This window comes from Populus trichocarpa, chromosome 15, assembly GCF_000002775.5.
Source record: "Populus trichocarpa isolate Nisqually-1 chromosome 15, P.trichocarpa_v4.1, whole genome shotgun sequence".
Lineage (NCBI taxonomy): Eukaryota > Viridiplantae > Streptophyta > Magnoliopsida > Malpighiales > Salicaceae > Populus > Populus trichocarpa.
Genome location: NC_037299.2, coordinates 11,549,003 through 11,569,131, shown reverse-complemented (window position 1 = coordinate 11,569,131; position 20,129 = coordinate 11,549,003). Strand labels below are relative to the sequence as shown.

Genomic DNA, 20,129 nt, shown 5'->3' with positions numbered 1-20,129 from the left:
ATCAATGCAGTAGACATCAACTTTCAACCCATCTCTGAATGAAATATTGGAGAAGTAAAACCTTGAGTAATAACATGAAATCTCTCGAAACGTTGACATTTGTAGCAGCTTTTTCCAACAATATTAAATTAGCAAAAATGAGTTGTGTAAATTTCTTCCTTGCTAATTGATCTTTGGTTAGTCTTTACAATGGACACAGACTCATATGCTACAATTCTTGAAAGTGGGAAGAAGTGATGATGCATATTGCTATTTTGATTCTCAGATTGAGGTAAACAGCTTCAAATTTGTGTTGTGCAACTCATGCTGCGAGGATACGAAAGATGGGGAGGCAATCTCTTGGAGCAACTGATATACAACTCATCGATGGTGTTCGCCATCTGCTGTTCCCTGGACCTGAACTGCATACTGCAAGTTCCAAAGAATGTCCTCAAATGATGGACGACTCCATGATTCAGAACATATGCATTTGTTCGTTATGGTAACCACAATTGATAAAGATTCGTGTGAGCATGTGGCCAGAACAATTGGGCTTAACAATTTTTGGCGCCCCTCTTGGCTGCTACAAGATGCCTGAAACATTGCGGTATATTGATGTCAATGTCTGATAAGTTGTCATCAACCTTAAACCATCAAGCATATATTGAAGAAAATGGCTAAATGGACATAAGCGTAGCTATAAGTAGTCCTTATAAGAGTTTCTGCACCTACCAATTCATCTAGTAGAAACTTGTCTCTTCTGGCGGATACTGAAGGGCCAACGAGTGATTCAAGTAATATGAAGCCAAAGCTACAAACATCATCCTCTAATCTTTCCAATTGCCTGGAAAAAAAGTATTACATGTAGGTAATTATCTATGCACAGGTGAATGAATTTGTAGTTTGCTTATGGTCAAGTTAGTTCAAACCATGCACTTCATCATTTCTGAAACTTGATAAATCGAACCAGAATCCTTGAGGATCATGCCATGATGATATTGTAGATAAAGGAAATTCTTACCATGATTTAGGGCCTTCTCCATTTTCCTGAAGAAAATAAAACCCAAGTCACAGACTCATAAACCACTCAATCAAAGAGTTTATTGCAAGCCTGGCCATTTGATCTTATAATTAAGGAGCTTACCCCACAAGTTCCAGCTGCTTCAGAGACGATGGAAAGTCCATAGTCACTCAACTTTGCTATCCCATACTCATCAAGCAGGATATTGTTTGCCTTCAATCGATTGTTAAAAAAACCAGGAATAACTCCAGTATGCAAAAAATGAATAGCCTTTGCGACACTAATTAGCACTGCCAGTCTCTCTGACCAATTTAGAACCTTTCCAGGATTGTCCTCTGCACATATAGGGCCACACTTAGAATTTGTAAGTCTATACTGACCGCAACATGTAAATAACTGTGAAAAGACCGGCTCTAAGTGACTCTAAGAGATTTGTAAGTTATAAATAAGAGTGACTTTAGAGGATGGTTTGCTATAAAAGTCAAAATGGGGTCACCAAGGAAGTCAAGATTCTTCCATGTTTGCATGCTGCGTATGGATATCATGCTTCGGAATCGCTTACAAGTTTCAATCACTTATAAGAAGATTTCTTTAAGAATTTGTCCAAAAATTACCAGAGAGATAAGCTCCGAAGTTGCCGTTAGAAACATATTCGTATACAAGGAAGACTTTGTTCACTGTGTAATCTTGTTCCCCACCATCAATGCAGTGTCCCAAAAGGCAAACCAGATGCGGGTGGCGAAGCTTTGCAAGCAAGTCCAGCCTGAGTTTAAGATTTCGCATCGAATATTTCTTTGATGAAGGTATGCGCCTTATAGCAACCTGGGTTCCATTCTCTAATGTTCCTCTGTAAAGCTGGGAAAACGAAGGAGAGGGATGGTTAAAAATGATCAGGAATGGTGTTAATAAAAGTTTTGGTGATTAACGGATACGATCTCGATTGTTTTCATAAGAAAATACACTTAAATATGCATGATGTATACATTTATATAGGGTATGGGCAGATCTTCTTTTTGAGTTTTTCACTTCAATTTCACAGCACGAGTACCACAAATAGCATGCATAGCATAAGCAGCTGCATGTGTGTCAAAACCAGTACTTGGAAACTAGCAACTAGCGACTGAAATGAGGTCTGTGGAATGAGAAAATACTTAATCTGTGTGAATTATTAGCAGTTATAGCTTCTCACTTAGAGCATGCCTTGCATGGGACTAATGAACTCAGTTGGGCACATTGACTAAAATCAGAGCATGAAAGGTAGCTATTAATTTCTCTACTTCATTTTCCCTACACCTCCTTGATTAATCCTACTAAAGCCTATGATATGCCACACCATTAAGGTTACAAAATAGTGATCAACAGCTTTATAAGATCTAGGGGAATCACCATTGAGACTTTTACTGAAAACATTCATTAAAAAATCAGTAATTTGGAAGTTTTAGACACTATACCTTTCCATGTGAACCATCGCCCAAAATGGCAGAGTTATTAAAGTTGTTTGTTGCTTCCTTTAACTCTTCTATTGTGAATGATCGGCAAGCTGGGCGACCTTGTATACCCAAATTTGCAGCCTCAGAAATAAAGCCTGAAGACAAAGTAAAAATGAAAACTATCAACTTCAAGCAATATATTTTAGAATTCAATCGACAAACTCAGAAGAGCTTTTTAGACTAAATTCTGCAAACTAAAGCCAAATTTCTGCAATGTCTGCTCGGAGTTTTCTTAGAGGATGACCTACTTGCATTAGAGAGGATCTCCGAGGAGAATCCTGTCACTGATTTCTCTTGTGCTGCTTTGTGCAACAAATGCTGCTCCGATATCCCTAGAGGGCAATATCTTTTGCACACCATGAGAAGACCGAAAGCCAGGAGAACTATAATGACAAATATACCAGCAATCACACCAACTAATACCACTATTTTTTTCTCTCCAGATGGTTTCCTTTTTACAGGAACATCTATACAAGATGATTCTGCATGCTGATGACGTAAATCAACAGATAAGCAATTTCCACCTAACTTTACCACTCTATTTCCTGATTCAGTACTCAAACAATAAGGCAATCCACCAGTTAATCTGTTATTAGATATATCAACAAGCTGGAGTTTGCTGCCACAGTTTAGATGATCTGGAAGTGAACCACTTAACATATTTGATGCCAAATTCAAGTAGCTGATGTTGGGCAATGAGAGAAGGGAAGCAGGGAGTTTTCCACTTAGTTTATTGAATGACATATCGAAATGCTGAAGCTGACTCAGCTGGCTATATTTCCCTGGAACCTCACCAGACAAGGAGTTGTTGCTAAGGAAAGCCATGACCAACCCTTTAGGCATTGAAGGTAGATCAGAATCTAAACTGTTTCCACTCAAATCTAGCACATTCAGTTTACTTAACCTGTCAAGATTCGGCAACTTCCCGGATAAATCATTGCCAGAAAGAATAAGATCAACAAGTGTGGTTACTCTCTGGATTGAAGATGGAAATGCACCTTTCAACTGGTTGTTCCTTATGCTTAGAATTGTCAGATTAGACAATGAATCGAACCAATTCGGGACTGTACCATTGAAGAAATTGTCGTCAAGGTTAAGAGTTTGAAGTTTCACCATTGTAGAAATCTTAGGGGGGATGGAACCAAAGAGATTATTTGAACTCAAATCCAAATATTCAAGTGAAGACAACCTATGAATTTTGTCTGGAAGGGGACCCCAAATGCCTAAAGACACAAGACTAAGAACTCTCAAGCTGGTTAGCCTTGAAAGAGTGGTCACAAAAGAATCCATAGAGAAGCTTCCTGATAAAGTTTGATTTGGAATTGCAAATCCCACGAAGTTATTGACCTTGGCTGGCTTGTCTCCCACAATTCTAAGCTCAGTAACAACATTGTTCTGGCATGTCATATTAACTTGTGTGGATGGAGATAAATAGCATAAATCCATTCCATGATTATTCCAAATTTCTAGTTGACTTGGATACTCTAAATGCTTCCTTATCTGAAGAAGGACTTGTGTTTGTGAGGATTGTAATTGATGAGTACCAGTAATGAGAAAACCCCACAGAAGACATGACAGAAGAAACAAACTACAGTGCCCCATGGAAGAACTCTCTTATCACTCCACACACTTTATGGAGCTTTCAAGCATCTGAAAGCAACAAATAAAAGATACTGATTACCAAGAGAACTTGCTAGTGAATTAAAACAGAGTTGAAGCAGACAGTAACCTGTGAAGGATCAAAATAAGTTGGCACAACTTCAGCATGAACTGTTCGATTTTTGTATGGTTTTGTTAAAAACTACACGTGACTCAGTTACAATGACTCAAGAATTTACCTCAAATCCATAAAAAGGAATCTGTAAATGCTGAGCTTTGGAACAGGTTCAAAACCACCCACTATGCAGAAACAAAGAAAACACAGAGTCAAATAATAAACTGATCTTTGGAGATAAGCAGAAAGAGAGGTTAAAAAGATTCTTGCTTGACCCCTTTAGAAGAAGCAATATAGGACTTAAAAATGCTATCGAACAGGCAATTGGAAAAGTTTGCTATGAAAGTTTTTCCTTCCCGATGAAACACCAACTAGTGAACGATAGTGCAGTGAATATTTTGCATTTTTGTTGAGAAGCTTAGGATTTGGTGTGGTGGGGGGACCTGGAGTAGATGCAGTTACGGCTTCCACATGCTGTCTTCCTCGAAGACTGTGAGCTTTTGTCTAACATTAATGGGAAGAGATTTTAGTAATGGCACAGTTGGAAGTCGAAACACTTCCTCTAGTAATGGACACAGCTAGCAGTGAAAATGGTTTAGCAGAAAAACCAGCTGAAAATAAATAAAAAAACACCATCTTAGTGAGGGAATTTTCTATTATACTTGCCAATCCAAGTGTCTCAGCTGTCCTTGTACTTAGACATCTGGTTTTTATAAGAAAATATATAAACACCGACAGAATCTTAAGCAAAAAATGTGGCTTTCATTGCAAATATACACAAGTTGGCAAGGTGGGCTTAAAGAAAACAACCTTGCATGTCCTTGGAACTAGTGATTGCTACTTACCATAAGAGAGACAGGCTAGCTGGATGGCTGCACTGGTGCAGAGTCAGCATCTTCTCACTGAAACTTTCCCTATGATTGGCAGACTTAAGGTTGAGGATAAGAAAAGAAAAAAAAAACCTGTCTTTTTGCAGATATGAAAAGATTAAGTGTAAGTTAAAAGATTCTAGAATCCAAGTCTGCTTCAAATTAAAGACAGATTTTCTTTGTATTATCCATGTCCATGGCAGCAAGTAGCCTTGAATGATTTCCCTATTCAATTCTCCAACATGCATGCATTGATAATATATAGCAGTAATGCTTCAATGGTTAATTCAGAGCCGACTTTGGCTAGATTTATTGTTTATTTAGACCTTTATTTTCACCAATTTGTCAACAAAAAAAAAACTTTTTTTTATTACCAATCTGATTAAATCATCATAATTAATAACCCATCATCATATCGTTCAACATGATTTGGATATGACTCCTTACTTTAAGAAAAGATTCGATCTTTACATAAATATGTCTTGAAAACTAAAATAGAGATTGAAAAGACAAGAATGCCCCACATGTATAAAATCAGTAGGCCATGCTATGAGAGGAGAGAGGAGCGAGGAGTTGACTGAAGATTATAGTGGAGATTGATTTAAGAATGTTTGGAAGCGTGATTGTTGTTATTTTTTAAAATAATTTTAATTGAAAAATAAATTAAAATAATATTTTTTTATTTTTTAAAAATAATTTTTAATATTAGCACATTAAAATTATCTAAAAACACTAAAACATATTAATTTAAAGTAAAGAAAAAAATAAAAAAAATTTAAATTTTTTTAAAAATACTTTTAAAACATAAAAACAAACAAACGCTCATCTATCCGTATCTCCACTATAGTTTTAAAAAGGTATTTGAAATAATAGATTGATTATTTTTTAAAAAAATTTTGTTTAAAAATATATTAAAAATTATTTTTAATATTAATTCATTAAAACGATTTGAAAACATTAAAACAAATAATTTAAAATAAAAAAAAATAATTTTTTAAAACTAAAACACTTAAGAAAATAAAAAATAAACGGGTCTTAACGGCTTATTTGACCACCGGCACCAGAAGAGTTAGCTTAACAAGGCAGAGGAGCATTTATGATGTAATAAATGAGAATTCAGATGCATAGAGTACTGGATGACGATGGAATATATGCGTTAATGCTTAACAAAGGACTATCGGTATGAAAGGAATATCCATATTAAAAAAAAAATCTAAATAAAAAAATCATCATGGAATCTATATAAAAATAAATGATTAATTTAAAATTCAGATTAATGATCGCATTTTAATAGGAGTTTACAAGTTCTCATCTTTTTTACAGAAATTTTTTAGTTTAAAAATATATCATTGAAAGGAAATGTGAAAGAATTCCACGCCAAAAGTTATATTTATATTAGTTTGTATTGGAATAACTGTTTTAATTTAATCTCTATCATGATCCCCAACACTCTTAGAGCCTGTTTGATATTGTAGTAATCATATTTTTAAAGTGTTTTTTATTTAAAAATACATTAAAATAATAATATTTTTTATTTTTAAAATTCATTCTTAACACCAGCACGTTAAAACTAGGGGTGAGCAAAAAAACCAAAAAACTGATTAAACCGAGAAAATCGGAAAAACCAGAAAAACAAAATAACCAAAAAAATCAAACCGTGAAAAAAAACTGATTAAACCGTTTAAATTTTAAAAAAACCGACCGGTTCGGTTTTGGTTTTATAAGCCTGAAACCGAAAAAACCGAACCGAATCCAAACTGAAAAAAAAAACCAAGCCAAACCGGAAAAAACTGAGCCAAACCGAAAAAACCGAGTCATACCGATTTGAACCAGTTTTTATCCTAAAAACAGAACCGAAACCGGTCGGTTTGAACCGGTTTTGGTTTTTTAAAAAAAATTTGGTTTAATTATTTTTTTTAATAAAAACCAAACTAAACTGAAAATAATTATTCTTACTCAAAACAATGTAAAAACACCAATAAAAAACTTATTTGAAACAAAATAAATTGAGTTCTTTTAAAATCATCTTTGCACCGAAAAAGCAAAAACAGACGGTGACTTAATCATTAATCACCGATAATTAATCATCATTAGTGAAATGCGGAGTTCTAAAAAGGAAAAAACAAAAAAAGGTGACGAGGATGAAAGGCCATTTGTTGAGGCGCAAAGGAAAGGGCCTACAGTTACATGGCTTTCACCGATTAGTAAGAATCATGGGGTGTCTTTATCAAATAATTCAGGCCACTGACTCTTTACAGCCATATGATGTTTTTATGAGTGAAGACCACGTGCCTTTGCTTTTGTTATTTTAAAATTAAATAAATAATAAATAAATAATTCCAGCAATCAGATCATACGTTGAAAATCTGTCACTTGGTGGACCAGTCGTCCCCTTAGCATAATTAACACCGGATAGGGCAATGATTTTATATTTGTATAATACTTCACAATTAAAAAATAGTACAGAAAATCATGCGTTGAAAAAACAATATTATGTACGTACACTTGAACAGTATAAGACTATTCTATTTAAGAAATGTTAATTAAATTATATAAGAATTGATTCTTATATAATTTAATTAACCTAATAGTTTCACTTGTATATTAATCGACTCGGTGAAAACCTGATTTGGTTTTTTAAAAATAATCAAAACAACGTTGTTATGATATTTTTTTTTTAAAGTATTGAAAAATAATATTTTAGATTAATTTCTCTAACTTATGGTTCTGGTCATCAATTTGACCAAGTTTAATAATTTTATTTTTTAAAAAAATATTTTTTATATAATTATATGATAATAAAAATATATATTTGTAGGAAAAACAAGGAGTAAAATCATAGAAAAGAAATGTCTTTTTTTTTCTTTTCTTACAAGAAAACATGTTTTTTTAATTAATATCATGGTTAATTTGATAAAAAAAAACAATAGCAATCATAAAAAGATAACTAAAAAGAAAAGGACAAAGTTGTTGAATCAGAAACCTTATTTTATAATTCTTGCATTTTTTATGAAAATATTTTTTTTAGAAGAAGCATTGTTTTTCAAGTAAAAACTTATTATAATTGTAAAAGCAATTTTTGATTGAAAAATTTTAAAATCACAAATCAATTATTTCTCGCGCCCATATCAAAAAAATATACATATCCCTAAAGTAGTGTATTTTTTAACTCTACCTCCTTTTAAGTGCGTCTTCGAGCCCTTATTTTTAAGGTAGTGCGTCTTCTAACCCTACCTCCTTTTAAGCGCACCTTCAAGCCCCCATCCCTAAGATAGTGTGTTTTCTAACCCTGTCTTCTTCCGAGTGCACCTTCGAGCCCTCATACATAAGATAATCTGTTTTCTAATCCTACCTCCTTTTGAGTGTGTATTTGAGCCCTCGACCATCTAAGATAGTGTATTTTCTAACCCTACCTTCTTTCGAGTGCGTCTTCAAGCGCTCATCTCTAAGATAGTGCGTTTTCTAACCCTACCTCCTTTCGAGGGCACCTTCAAAGCCCTCATCTCTAAGGTAGTGCATTTTCTAACCCTACCTCCTTTTGAGTATTCCTTTGAGCCCTATCATGTCGTCCCTTTAAAACCTTTCATCTTTGCTCTAGATAGGTCATCCATTACAATGAGATTATTTATGAAAAACCTTTGTGTTTTTCAAAAAAATGAAAAATAAAAAATTAGAAACTCTAACTAGTCAATAGAGATTCCAAGGTACATGACTGATTACACAAAATGGAAGATATTATCACTCATAAAGCATCCTGCCTGAGACAGACTGCATTGCTAGTTTTGTCTTGAATTACTAAGAGTTTGTTGATTTATACTATGATAGTCTATTTGTAATATTCCTAACTTTGATGTTAGTGAATATTCAACTACGGATACTTCCTACTCTAACGTTGATAAATATTACGTTGTAAAAAAAAACGATGTTAGTGAATAAACCAATAAAATAAATTTAAATCAATGCATACATATATTTTTTTATTTTTTTAAGAAAAAAATGTATCGTACACGGAATTTGCATTTCATAGTAAAAATTCACAAATTAATTATACATTGAAATACCTAAAAAAACATGAGAGACCTACAAATAAATTCAAAAAGGTCCATGAATTTTTTTTTGGAATTTTCTGATATCACAAAAAGACTCGTTTGGCCAGATATTAAAACAAAGAGAAATAAAATAAAAGGGATTTGTATAAGGATGTGTTTTGTCAAACGTCCCAGTCAAATTAAGTCGGCTGGCCTGAGGCCCTTGAAAATTTACGATAATTTTTTAAAAAGAAAATAATTAATTTATTCTCATTCAATATTATATTAACAAACAAGGTATTTTGAAAATTCTATATATTAAGTTAATACATAATTATTTATAAAACAATGGACAATATCATAACAAAACCTTAATATTCTTAAAAACAATGGTATAAGCAGAAAATGGCTTAAAGAAAAATCTCATGGCAGAGGCAAGTTATGTCCATGGTGGGAAGAGCGACGTAAGACAAAAGGGCAAGAATCATGCCAAAAGAGTGAAGAGAAAACAACAAAAATTGAATCTGATTTCGTCCATGAGGTCCCTCAAATACAGAAGCCGCAGCCCTACATACATGAAGCAGAACAGGAAATCAACAGTAACAAAAATTAAAAGGTGATTTGATGTTTTCAACTGATTAGTGAATGATCAACGTGTTTAGGCAACATGAGCATTCCTGCAGCCAGACCAGCAGCAAATTTTGTCTATCTACTGATCTTCCTGGTAGAGAACAGTTGTAAAAGACTGAGGAATTCGTTGCCAAACATATGGGGTAAGCAAAAATGAAGAACAAGAAATATATAATTTACTCTGAGAGAATATGAAGATCCCGGATGTTCATTCATCGAAGAAGAAGAAGAAGACGACCGACCACATATTCTATAGAGAGCAGAATGGCACCACCTAATATTACAGAACCCGAGCCATGTTAAGTTGCATTTTCTTGTAAGATATGAGAACTATTGCCAGAAGCACTAAAGAGAGCTGAGAAATTATCCATGAAAAACAAAGTAAAGTGATGATATAAAAACACTTCAGAATTGTAGCTCAAATTCATAAGCTGGTTGAAACAAGAGCACAAATGCATGCCAGACAATCCTGATAGAACAATGAACAGCTCTGAAAATTTAGTTTGAAGTTCAATCTTAAAACATCACACCTGAAAATTCTTGTGTCTTGACAAACTGACAAAAATCAGGCTAAGGACTACATGATCCTTCAGAAGATGCAATTCATCCAGCGAGCATGCCACATGCTAGAAAATTTTCAATCCAAAATTTTTTCAGTGTTGGTGCAACATGCCATTGTTAACATGAAATGGCTGTGGCTGTAAATTAGAGTTCATTTACCACTAGCTATGCTCCTCTGTTCTATAGTTAGAAATTTGCTATAGCTATTAACTGTGCTAATCCATCATCTGGAAACATGGTTTAACATTGGTCGAATTGCTGCTTTGAAATCTTCAAAAAATCTTTGCTCGGAAAATCGGCCTGCACGTTTCCTTGCAGCTGCAGCCATCTTGAGTCTCTCAGTTTCTAGCATCCTTAAAACTTTGAGGAAGGCATCTGCATACTCTTCTACATTCTGGGCAAGAAACCCCGTTTGCTGCCCATCTTCTTCTAGAACAATGTCCATTTTTGGCCCAGCAGAATTATGAGCTGAAGAGAGGAAAGTTAGAACATCAATGTAATTTCATCCAGAGCATTCTCAAGATAACAGAAAAGAGAAGTATCATCATTTAAATGAAAAAAAAAAATAGAAATGCTCACCAATTGGTATGGCGCCTGCAGCCATATACTCCACATTCCACAACACTAATGCCAAAGTGATCATCTACCATAGAATGCATTCCTGCCACAGAACCTCCCAAAAGTTTCACCAAGTCCCTGTCAATTGGCCAGTTTCACCAAGTCCCTGTCAATTGGCCAAGGTTAAAAGTTCAGACATGGATCAGAACACTAGGGTTTTCTTCCCTTTCTATTTCTCCAGGTAAAAGCAAAACGCAATGAAAGACTTTCCCAGTATATATGAATTCATGAGAAAATATGCCCCAAACCCAAAGACAGAGGATGTACACAAGAAACACTGAAGGGGAAAGAAGAGGAAAATACCTTTATTAGGATAAAGCTAACTGGGCCTAAAGAACTCCAGATAAAGAAGATGGTAATAAAACTGAAACCAACCTGAAATTTAAGGTGGGGTAATCAACTACAAATCATTAACCATAAAAGAAACTCTTAAACTTAATGATTCATTGTATCAATTAGCACAATATCCTCTTTTTTAGATTATCCCATCACCTCCACAGACCTCTCGTCAAATTTTCTAGACCAAGCACCATATTCTACATCAAAACAATGGGTTAAATAATAATTCAGCAATGAGGCACAACTCGCAATTCCTCGGCCAAACGAAATCTCGTATCAAGTTGGTTATGGTGATGCAAGAATACTCTGGCTCGGTCAGAATCAAGTCATGAATCATACAAAAGCAAAGAAAACCTAATGAAAGGCTTTTTTTTTACTAGGGAGACACTAAAATAAATATCAAATTGATCAACAAGCTGAACCAGAACAGAGTATGATTAATCATCTTCTACCGCGTATGGAGCATATGCTCCACATCACATCCTTCCAGTGTCTTTTCATTTTTAAGAATAAATGTATAAGAATACAATTTACACACACAGTACTGTAGAATGAAGCGCGCGCGCGCTTGCCAACATATACATACACACGCATGAGCACACGCTCATATTAAGCTCTTCAACTTTCAATAAGAAAAGAGCAATTTTATAAAGTGCTTGCACCAACCTACACATCACATTCTTGTAGAATTGTAAGTCCCCATCTATCTTCAATTCAACTGCTTTGTCCTGCAATTTCTGCAGCCTGTCCTCATCAAATTGGTTTCGGCAGCTACCAACAAACTGGAGCACAGGTCTCGGCATGTCTGCATCTAACCTCTTAATGGCAACAGAAAAGGCCTCGAGTTGAAGTGGGTGCGCCTGAGACATGAAACACAAGCTGTAAAGACGAATGTAAGCTCACAAAGGCCCCCGGAACAAGCCACTAAAACTGCAGTACCTTGTGCTCACATAGTTCACGGGATTACACTGTCTAATCTCAAAAGGAAATCACCTACTTCTCTTCCTAATTTCAAGTCTCCATCTACAAGAACTTAGCAATATCTGCCATATCCCTGTGTTTGGCTTTAAAGGCATCTAGGCCAATGACATTTTTATTTAAGAAACCAGCTTGGCCACCATGAAAAATAATGCTCTACCCTGGCATCGATCCTATGGTCACCACATAACCTTGAGAGGTATTCTCGACCTCTTTCAACTAGTCAATATGTTGATAAATAAAATATCAATGAAGGTTTTCCTTTTATTTCTGTTGCGTTTTCTTTCGTTTGATCGGGTGCGCCCTTCTAATATGTTGTTTAAGTTTAACGTGACTCCTGGACTGTTTTTTTTTTTTTTGTTTTTTTGCAAAATAAATTGAAATTCAATAAAAATGAAATATGAGATGTTAAACTTCTTTGCCAAGATATATATATATATATATCAATCTTTTTTTAACGTGCAACATAGATGTTTAGGCAATGACACTACTTGTAAAAAAGCAAAAATTCAATATTTAAGTCATTAATTTGATTGAATCCAATGAAATCTATGTAATGTAACAGTCAGGTTTAAATCATAGATAATGATAGAAGATGAACCGTATAAAAAATATTTAGTAATAATTAACTAAAACAAATAAGTTGTTAATATCATACTAAAAAAAACAAACAAAAAAAATAATTGGAGACTCATCGTCATTCCATTGTAAACATTGTTCACCACTAGAAGACCTTGTTGAAATGGTTCAAACCCCGTTGCAAAAGAGTGCATGACGACATTAAAAGAAGTCATATGGGTCGTTAGAGCAATGCCACGAAAAAAGAAAACAAAACAGAAGAGTGATCATCTGTTCATATTCAATCAATTAATTCTATTTAACCCAAAAATAAAATTAATAAAAAAACAATAAATAATGAAAAAAATAAAGTCCAATCTCCAATTAAGTAAATACCGAAGGATAAAAAAAAATAGCTTTAAAAAATATTAAATAAAAAAAATAAATCCCAAGTGAACCTCCTAAAACCGGGATAATTTTAAAAACTTGCAACTCGTGAAATCCTAAACACGGGCTTAACCAAAAAACTAAAATCCAAACAAATTAAAAGTTGAAGAATGAAATCGAGTGAAAAAACAATTAAAAAAACTTTGCAAAGAAAAAAAGACTATCAAAAGAATGAGGATGAAATCTAGTAGGAAAAAAACAATGAAGGGTGAAATCGAAAAAAATCAAATAAAAAAATATCTCATATTCTATAAATAGCAATTAAAAAAACAAGGACCAAATTTGACAAAGTAAGAACTTAAATGAAAATGAAATTTAAATAAAATTCTAATTTTCATAAATTGTTTTAAATGAAGCAACAATAACAAAAGAACATGGACCAAATAAAAAATAAAGAAAAGTTCAATGGTTGATATGAAAAATCATAAGACAAGCGCTAAGATCGAGGAAGAGAGATGAAAAAGAGAATGTAGGCGTTGTTTTTTAATGGAGAACACGCCAAGACACATCGAAAGCAACCTTGAAATGACAAATTTAGTTTCCTGAATCAGCTATTTGCATCGTCCTAAGACAGTTGAGTAACTAACCCGATGAAGCGTATGCAACACGCGGCAAAGCTTTTCAGTTCTTTTTTATTTATAAAGATACTTAAATGATCTCATTCCAACTCATTAAATTACAAAAAACCAACAATAAAATGATAGAAATACCCTTTAACCTAAGGGTTAAATTATTTGACATCAAGGACACCAAAGTCTTTTTATTGTACAACAAAAATTAAAATTACAAAAAGACCACATCATCAGTTAGGTTTTTTTTTTTTTTTCAATTCCAAGTGTAGATAGGTTGTTTAATTGCGTAATTTTACAATGAAATTACAAAATAAATCCACGGTAGAAGCTAGAGATTTATTTTTTTACGGGTAGTGATATAAATTTACTGTACAATTAAGATGCAAAATACTCATATTGCTCCCAATCAATTTTAAAACACCAAAATTGTCTTAATGCAGAGAATATTTTATCCCTAAACAATTGGCTAAGAGGATTTTTTTAAAAGTCAGGAAGGATAAAATTGATGTGGAGACGAGGAGCAATGCAATTGGTAGGCTCGGGGCTTACACCCGACCACATGGTTCATGTCGTAGAATTTGAGGCAAGACCCATGTATGACACGTACCTGAAGCCCTGATGGGCCACGAAGCGCATTTGGTGCTTTAATGTAGACCGCATCCTCTCGGGTCTGAGCAGCAGACCATACGACCAACTATAGTTTTAGACCCGGTCTAGTGACCAGCCCAGTCCAATACCGGATTCTTTGATACTATAATGCAAATAATTACATTGAAATCACATCACATGAGTAATTATACGTGTTGTAGGTATATTTTATTTGAACAAGGAACTCCTTTAGACATAAAAAAAACAACAAATATTGTAATATAATAGTGTTTGTAGCATAAAAAAACTAATCCTATAGTATTAAAATATAAATATTAGTATACAAGATCCAAAATCTTATCAAGTTTTAATTCTTTGGATTTTTTTTAAACTCTAAATTATTATTGATGTTGTTAAGTATAAATAATAAAAATATAAATAGATTATGAATTTTCATATTTTACTTTTAAATTGGTCCCAGTATCTAAAAGAATCATTTAAACAAAATTATCCATAAAAAATCTATCCATGCTTGCTTATATTTCTAATTCATATTCATCCATGTGAAATTAAAATTAACAAATTATATCATAATTTAGTAAAATATTAAATTAAAACTTAGTTATTTTCTTGTAGAGGATAGTTGGTTATTGTCTTATGTTATCTTTGATTTTTTAGATAAAAGAATTCATACCCCTTGACAAGCTCTACTAATATTAAAAAGGGTTTTTGTTTATTGGAGGTTTATATAATCGTTAACTTTAGGGCCCGTAAGATTAGTCGAAGTGTTCATAAATTGACTCAGACACCCACGTTAATAATAATAATAAAAAATCCCCTTGGATGATCAAATGGTAACATAATTTTCATCATGTATAATAAAAACATTCATTAAAATAAAAAGATTAAAAAAACTAGAATGATAAATAAAATTTATATTTGTCCGTATTATATATTAATTTTTTATGAACAAAGGACTCTTACAAAAATTGTAATATAATAGAAATTCTGGTAAATTAAGATAGTTTAATTTTATAATATTAAAATATAAATATCAGTATAGATATTACTATCTTCATTTAACAAAGTTCCAACGTTTTATCCAGTTTTATTTTTTCAAGAGACTGTTCAAGAGTTCTCAATTATAGATATTACTAAATATAAGTAATTAAAATAAACTAAAATAAAAAATAATTCTAGATCATAATCTATCATGTTCTTAATTTACATCCTATTACATAAATTTATATCATAAATTCAAATTAAATTTATTTTAAAATAAAAAAATAATTCTTTTAATTGAAATGATTATTTACATGCACTATAAGAAAAAATAACACTCTCTTTTTTCTAAATTCTGTTTCAATTTCAAATTGTATTTATAAGAAACTATTAAAGATCATATTTTATAAAGTTCTTATATATATATATATTTGTGTTTTGTATTTTGTATTTTTTGACTATTAACTATTAAATCAAATCATAAAAAACTCATAAAAATAGCTGAATAATTTTCTTGTGAAAAACATGCTTATCTAACAAATGGTATATTCTGAACCCGAACCCGAACCCGAATAAACGAATTCACACCACCAATTTAGACGAGGCCCGACCCATGGCCACCATCAACCCTAATTCGCCTTTATAAAAACACCAAGCAAAAACCCATCATACCCCCTCTCCCTCTTTAACTCTTCATATCCCACTAAGCTATGCCTCACCATAAACCCTAAAACACATAAAACCCTACACTACCCTAACAACACAGCCACCGCTGCCACCACACCATCGCGGCCGCAAAACATCTCATTTCCTCAACAATGGCTCTGTATTTGCTATACGAGACTTCATCAGGATACAGTCTTTTCCAAGCTAATGGTATTGATGAAATTGGACAAAACACCGAGGCTGTTAGGAACTCTGTTTCGGATCTTAACCGGTTTGGTAAGGTAGTGCAGCTCACTGCTTTTCACCCGTTCGAGTCTGCTCTTGATGCTCTCAACCAGATTAACTCTGTTTCTGAAGGTATAGCTATTTTTTAGGCCCGTTTTTTTATATATGTCCATGTTAATTGATTTCTTGGAAGTGTTTGGTTTTTGTAGGCTGTTTTATTTGAAGTAAGTTGAAAACAAGAAGAATTGCTTTTTTTTTTTCAAGTAGTAATTAGCTTGTTCATGTATGTTTCTGATGGTTAATGGACTTGATTAATCTTTGTGGTTGCTGTTTTTCGGTTGTTCTAGTGGTCAGTTAACGCTTTATGAACTGAGGAGACGGCGTCGTTGTTCTGATAGATAGTTGTGCTTGCTTTGTTTTTTTAAAACTGGGTGTTTTTGGTTCTTGAGAGGCCCCGTCTTTATTGGTTGGTTGGGGGGAAACTGTGTCTAAAGAAAGAAAGCAATTCACGTGTAGAAAATGTCTTAATTGATAATTTTTCGTCACTGATAAAGTAAGAGTAATTAACTTTGCTGCGGTTTCACTGGATGAATTGCTTGTTTTGTGTTATACGAGATATTAAATGACAGATATTAGAGATGTAATTGGCTCTCTTTGGTTGCATATTTAAATTTTCGTTGTTAGTTCATGCCTGGTTTGTTACTGGTCTTTGTTTGCAGGTATCATGACTGATGAATTGAGAAACTTTTTGGAGCTTAATCTCCCAAAAGTCAAGGAGGGAAAGAAGGCAAAGTTTAGTTTGGGAGTTGCTGAGCCAAAGATCGGGTCCCATATCTTTGAGGTGACAAAACTTCCTTGCCAAAGTAATGACTTTGTTCATGAGCTTCTTCGCGGTGTAAGATTACATTTTGAAAGGTTCATCAAGGACTTGAAGGTTTGCATTTCTTCAGATTCATGCTTTTCTTTTTTAAAAGCTTTCCTGTTGTTTGCTTTCATGAGTATGTTTCTCACAATTTTATTCTTTTCCTCCCTAATCCCTATATACAGCCTGGTGACTTGGAGAAAGCCCAACTTGGTTTGGGGCACAGTTACAGCAGAGCAAAAGTGAAGTTCAATGTAAACCGAGTTGACAATATGGTTATTCAAGCAATTTTCCTTCTTGATACTCTTGATAAGGATGTCAATTCATTTGCAATGAGAGTCAGGTTTGTCATTGATTTTTATACCAAAGTGCTGTCAGCATTATTTGGAATTTGTATCAATCTAGCTGTATCTCCTCTAACACTTAACTTCCTACAGAGAATGGTATTCTTGGCATTTCCCTGAATTAGCGAAGATCGTCAATGACAACTATCTCTATGCCAAACTTGCAAAGTTCATTGATGACAAGTCCAAGTTGTCTGAAGACAAACTCCCAGAACTAACCGACTTACTTGGAGATGAAGATAAAGCAAAGGAGGTTGTAGAAGCTGCCAAGGCATCAATGGGTAGAATTCTTATTTGTATATTACATGTCAGCCAGTGTTTAATCCTGTCTCATATTCGACTCACCTTTTTCTTTCCCTTTTGCAGGGCAAGACTTGTCCCCCATTGACTTGATTAATGTCCAGCAATTTGCTCAGAGGGTAATGGACCTCTCTGAGTACAGGAAGAAGCTCCATGAATATCTAATTACAAAAATGAATGATATTGCTCCCAATTTGGCTTCCTTGATTGGTGAAATGGTTGGGGCTCGTTTGATTTCTCATGCTGGCAGTCTCACAAATCTGGCCAAGTGCCCTTCTTCCACCCTTCAGATCCTTGGTGCTGAGAAGGCACTCTTCAGGTGTTTTTCCATTGCTAGTATTCTCTGAATATGACATAACTACATCATATAATTATGAATAACACTTGTCCTTCTCTATTGCTTCACAAAACTCCAAATAGTATTTAGAGTTTTGCTCCCTTTGGAACATGTGTAGTCTTACCTGTTCTGTTAATGTTTTTCCCCTAAAAGATTCTTCCATGTAGATTTTGAGTTCCAAATATTCACCTTTATGATGGTTTGTTCTTAGGGCACTTAAAACTCGTGGAAACACACCAAAATATGGTTTGATTTTCCATTCATCTTTTATTGGTCGCGCATCTGCTCGCAACAAGGGACGCATGGCTCGCTATCTTGCAAACAAGTGTTCTATTGCATCTCGCATTGATTGTTTTTCTGGTAAATTTCAAAGTTTTTCATAAATTGGGTGTCTATTTCAACTCTCTAGAATTAGCTTATTTTTGCATCTTGTGTTGCAGAGAACGGGACAACTGTTTTTGGGGAGAAACTAAGAGAACAAGTTGAGGAGAGATTGGATTTCTATGACAAGGGTGTTGCACCTCGTAAAAACATTGATGTGATGAAAGCTGCAATTGAAAGTACTGAAAATAAAGGTATCAACCTGAGTGAAAATGATGCTGTTTTTTTTTTATATATATATATTTGGTTATCTGTTGGAAGTGTTTCCATAGCATCTTCAGTTGCATTGTTAACATGCAAACATGATTTGATGAACAACCTATGTGTGTTCCTGGCTGTAAGTTTTACTTGCCACATCCATTTCATGATTGTTCTTTAAAAATGACCTGTTTAATTCGTTGACATTTGTGCTTTCACAGTTTTCATTTCTTGATATTGATGGTTTACTTTGTGTTTTTAATTGTTGGATTCTCTAGATACTGATATGGAAACTGAGGAAGCAACTACTGTTCCTTCTGCAAAGAAAGGCAAGAAAAAGAAATCAAAATCTGATGCTGCAGAGAATAGTGAGCTTATGGCTGAAGACAAACCAACAGTAAATGGAGGTGCTTCAGAGGATGCTAAATCTGAGAAGAAGAAGAAAAAGGAGAAGAGAAAATTGGAGCTGGAGCAGGCTGTTGAGAACTCAAATGGTACTAACGGGGTTGAAGCTGAGGAGGATGTTTCTTCCACAAAGAAGAAAAAGAAGAAGAGTAAGGATCAAGATGGAGAGGATCTGCAAGATGCCAGTGACATGAAAAAGAAAAGGAAGAAGAAGTCAAAAGGTGAAGAATAGTGAGTTTTGATAACTGTTTGATGTATCCGAGTTGCTGTTAATTGTGTAGAACTGGCCTTCTGTTCACTGTGATCTCTCCACAGATTATGTTAAGATTAGATGCCTTTAGATCTCTACAAATTATGAATTGTAGCCCTAGTTTTGGTTTTGTGTTTATTAATCTGAATTATCTTGGTTTTTGTCCTCTGGATCTGTGTTGTTGTAGTAGGATGATGATAATATCCATGACCAGCCAATATGTTGCGGTCCTGGAGATATATATTTTTGTGGTTTTAAGTTGAGATGGTTTATGCTATAATGCCTTTACCAACTCTATGAAGATTCAGGGGCATTTTTTTATAATATTTTTATATTATTTTGACATGATTAAAAAATAATTTCTTTAAAATATTTTAAAAAGCAATTGAATTCACAATATTTTAGTGTATATATTGAAGGTTTAGAGTCTATTTATTTGGTGTTGTTATAATACTTGTTTTTTAAATTATTTTTAAAAAATATGTTGAATTAATATTTTTTATTTTTTAAATTTTATTTTTGATATTAATATATAAAAATAATCGGAAAATATTTTTAAATCAAAGAAAAAATAATAAAATTTTTAAAGGTATTTTGAAAATATAAAAATAAAGAGGTTGGTACAAGAGTAGGTGGGTCAACCTCTATTTTCAACAATAAAAGGTTGATTTGGAGGTTGGCGGGTCTCCATTGCAGCTATTAAAAGCAACTCTTTGCATCAGTTTGGTACGACTAAAAAATTAATGCGTGGAAATCAATGGTGTTGA

At 33.6% G+C, this 20,129-nt stretch overlaps 2 protein-coding genes and 1 pseudogene across 10 annotated transcripts; 1 reads left to right on the top strand and 2 right to left on the bottom strand.

The window, feature by feature from the left end:
- Nucleotides 1-70: 70 nt before the first annotated feature.
- On the bottom strand, nt 71-5,295 carry LOC7463111 (probable inactive leucine-rich repeat receptor-like protein kinase At3g03770). 9 transcript variants are annotated; one of them, XM_052447637.1, is made up of 9 exons: nt 5,050-5,295; nt 4,329-4,389; nt 2,739-4,140; nt 2,452-2,585; nt 1,615-1,855; nt 1,124-1,335; nt 1,001-1,026; nt 712-823; nt 71-573 (listed from the first exon to the last, which is right to left on the bottom strand). In XM_052447637.1, the coding sequence occupies exons 3-9, from the start codon at nt 4,090-4,092 to the stop codon at nt 361-363; spliced, it is 2,292 nt and encodes a 763-aa protein (XP_052303597.1). In that variant the 5' UTR covers nt 4,093-4,140; nt 4,329-4,389; nt 5,050-5,295; the 3' UTR covers nt 71-360. The 9 variants fall into 9 exon arrangements, 8 of the variants coding, with proteins under 8 accessions (XP_052303597.1, XP_024442502.1, XP_024442504.1 ...); XM_024586734.2 differs by lacking the exon at nt 5,050-5,295 and adding an exon at nt 4,475-4,901; XM_024586736.2 differs by lacking the exon at nt 5,050-5,295 and adding an exon at nt 4,480-4,901.
- Nucleotides 5,296-9,977: 4,682 nt separating this feature from the next.
- LOC18105861 (GDP-Man:Man(3)GlcNAc(2)-PP-Dol alpha-1,2-mannosyltransferase-like) lies at nt 9,978-12,118 on the bottom strand (annotated as a pseudogene).
- A 3,941-nt stretch (nt 12,119-16,059) lies between these two features.
- LOC7454698 (nucleolar protein 56) lies at nt 16,060-19,625 on the top strand. The gene is made up of 8 exons (XM_006374496.3): nt 16,060-16,417; nt 17,005-17,219; nt 17,333-17,490; nt 17,585-17,772; nt 17,858-18,110; nt 18,340-18,488; nt 18,569-18,703; nt 18,986-19,625. Exons 1-8 carry the CDS (start codon nt 16,213-16,215, stop codon nt 19,342-19,344), a joined length of 1,662 nt encoding a protein of 553 aa, XP_006374558.1. The 5' UTR covers nt 16,060-16,212; the 3' UTR covers nt 19,345-19,625.
- The last annotated feature ends 504 nt before the right edge of the window (nt 19,626-20,129 follow it).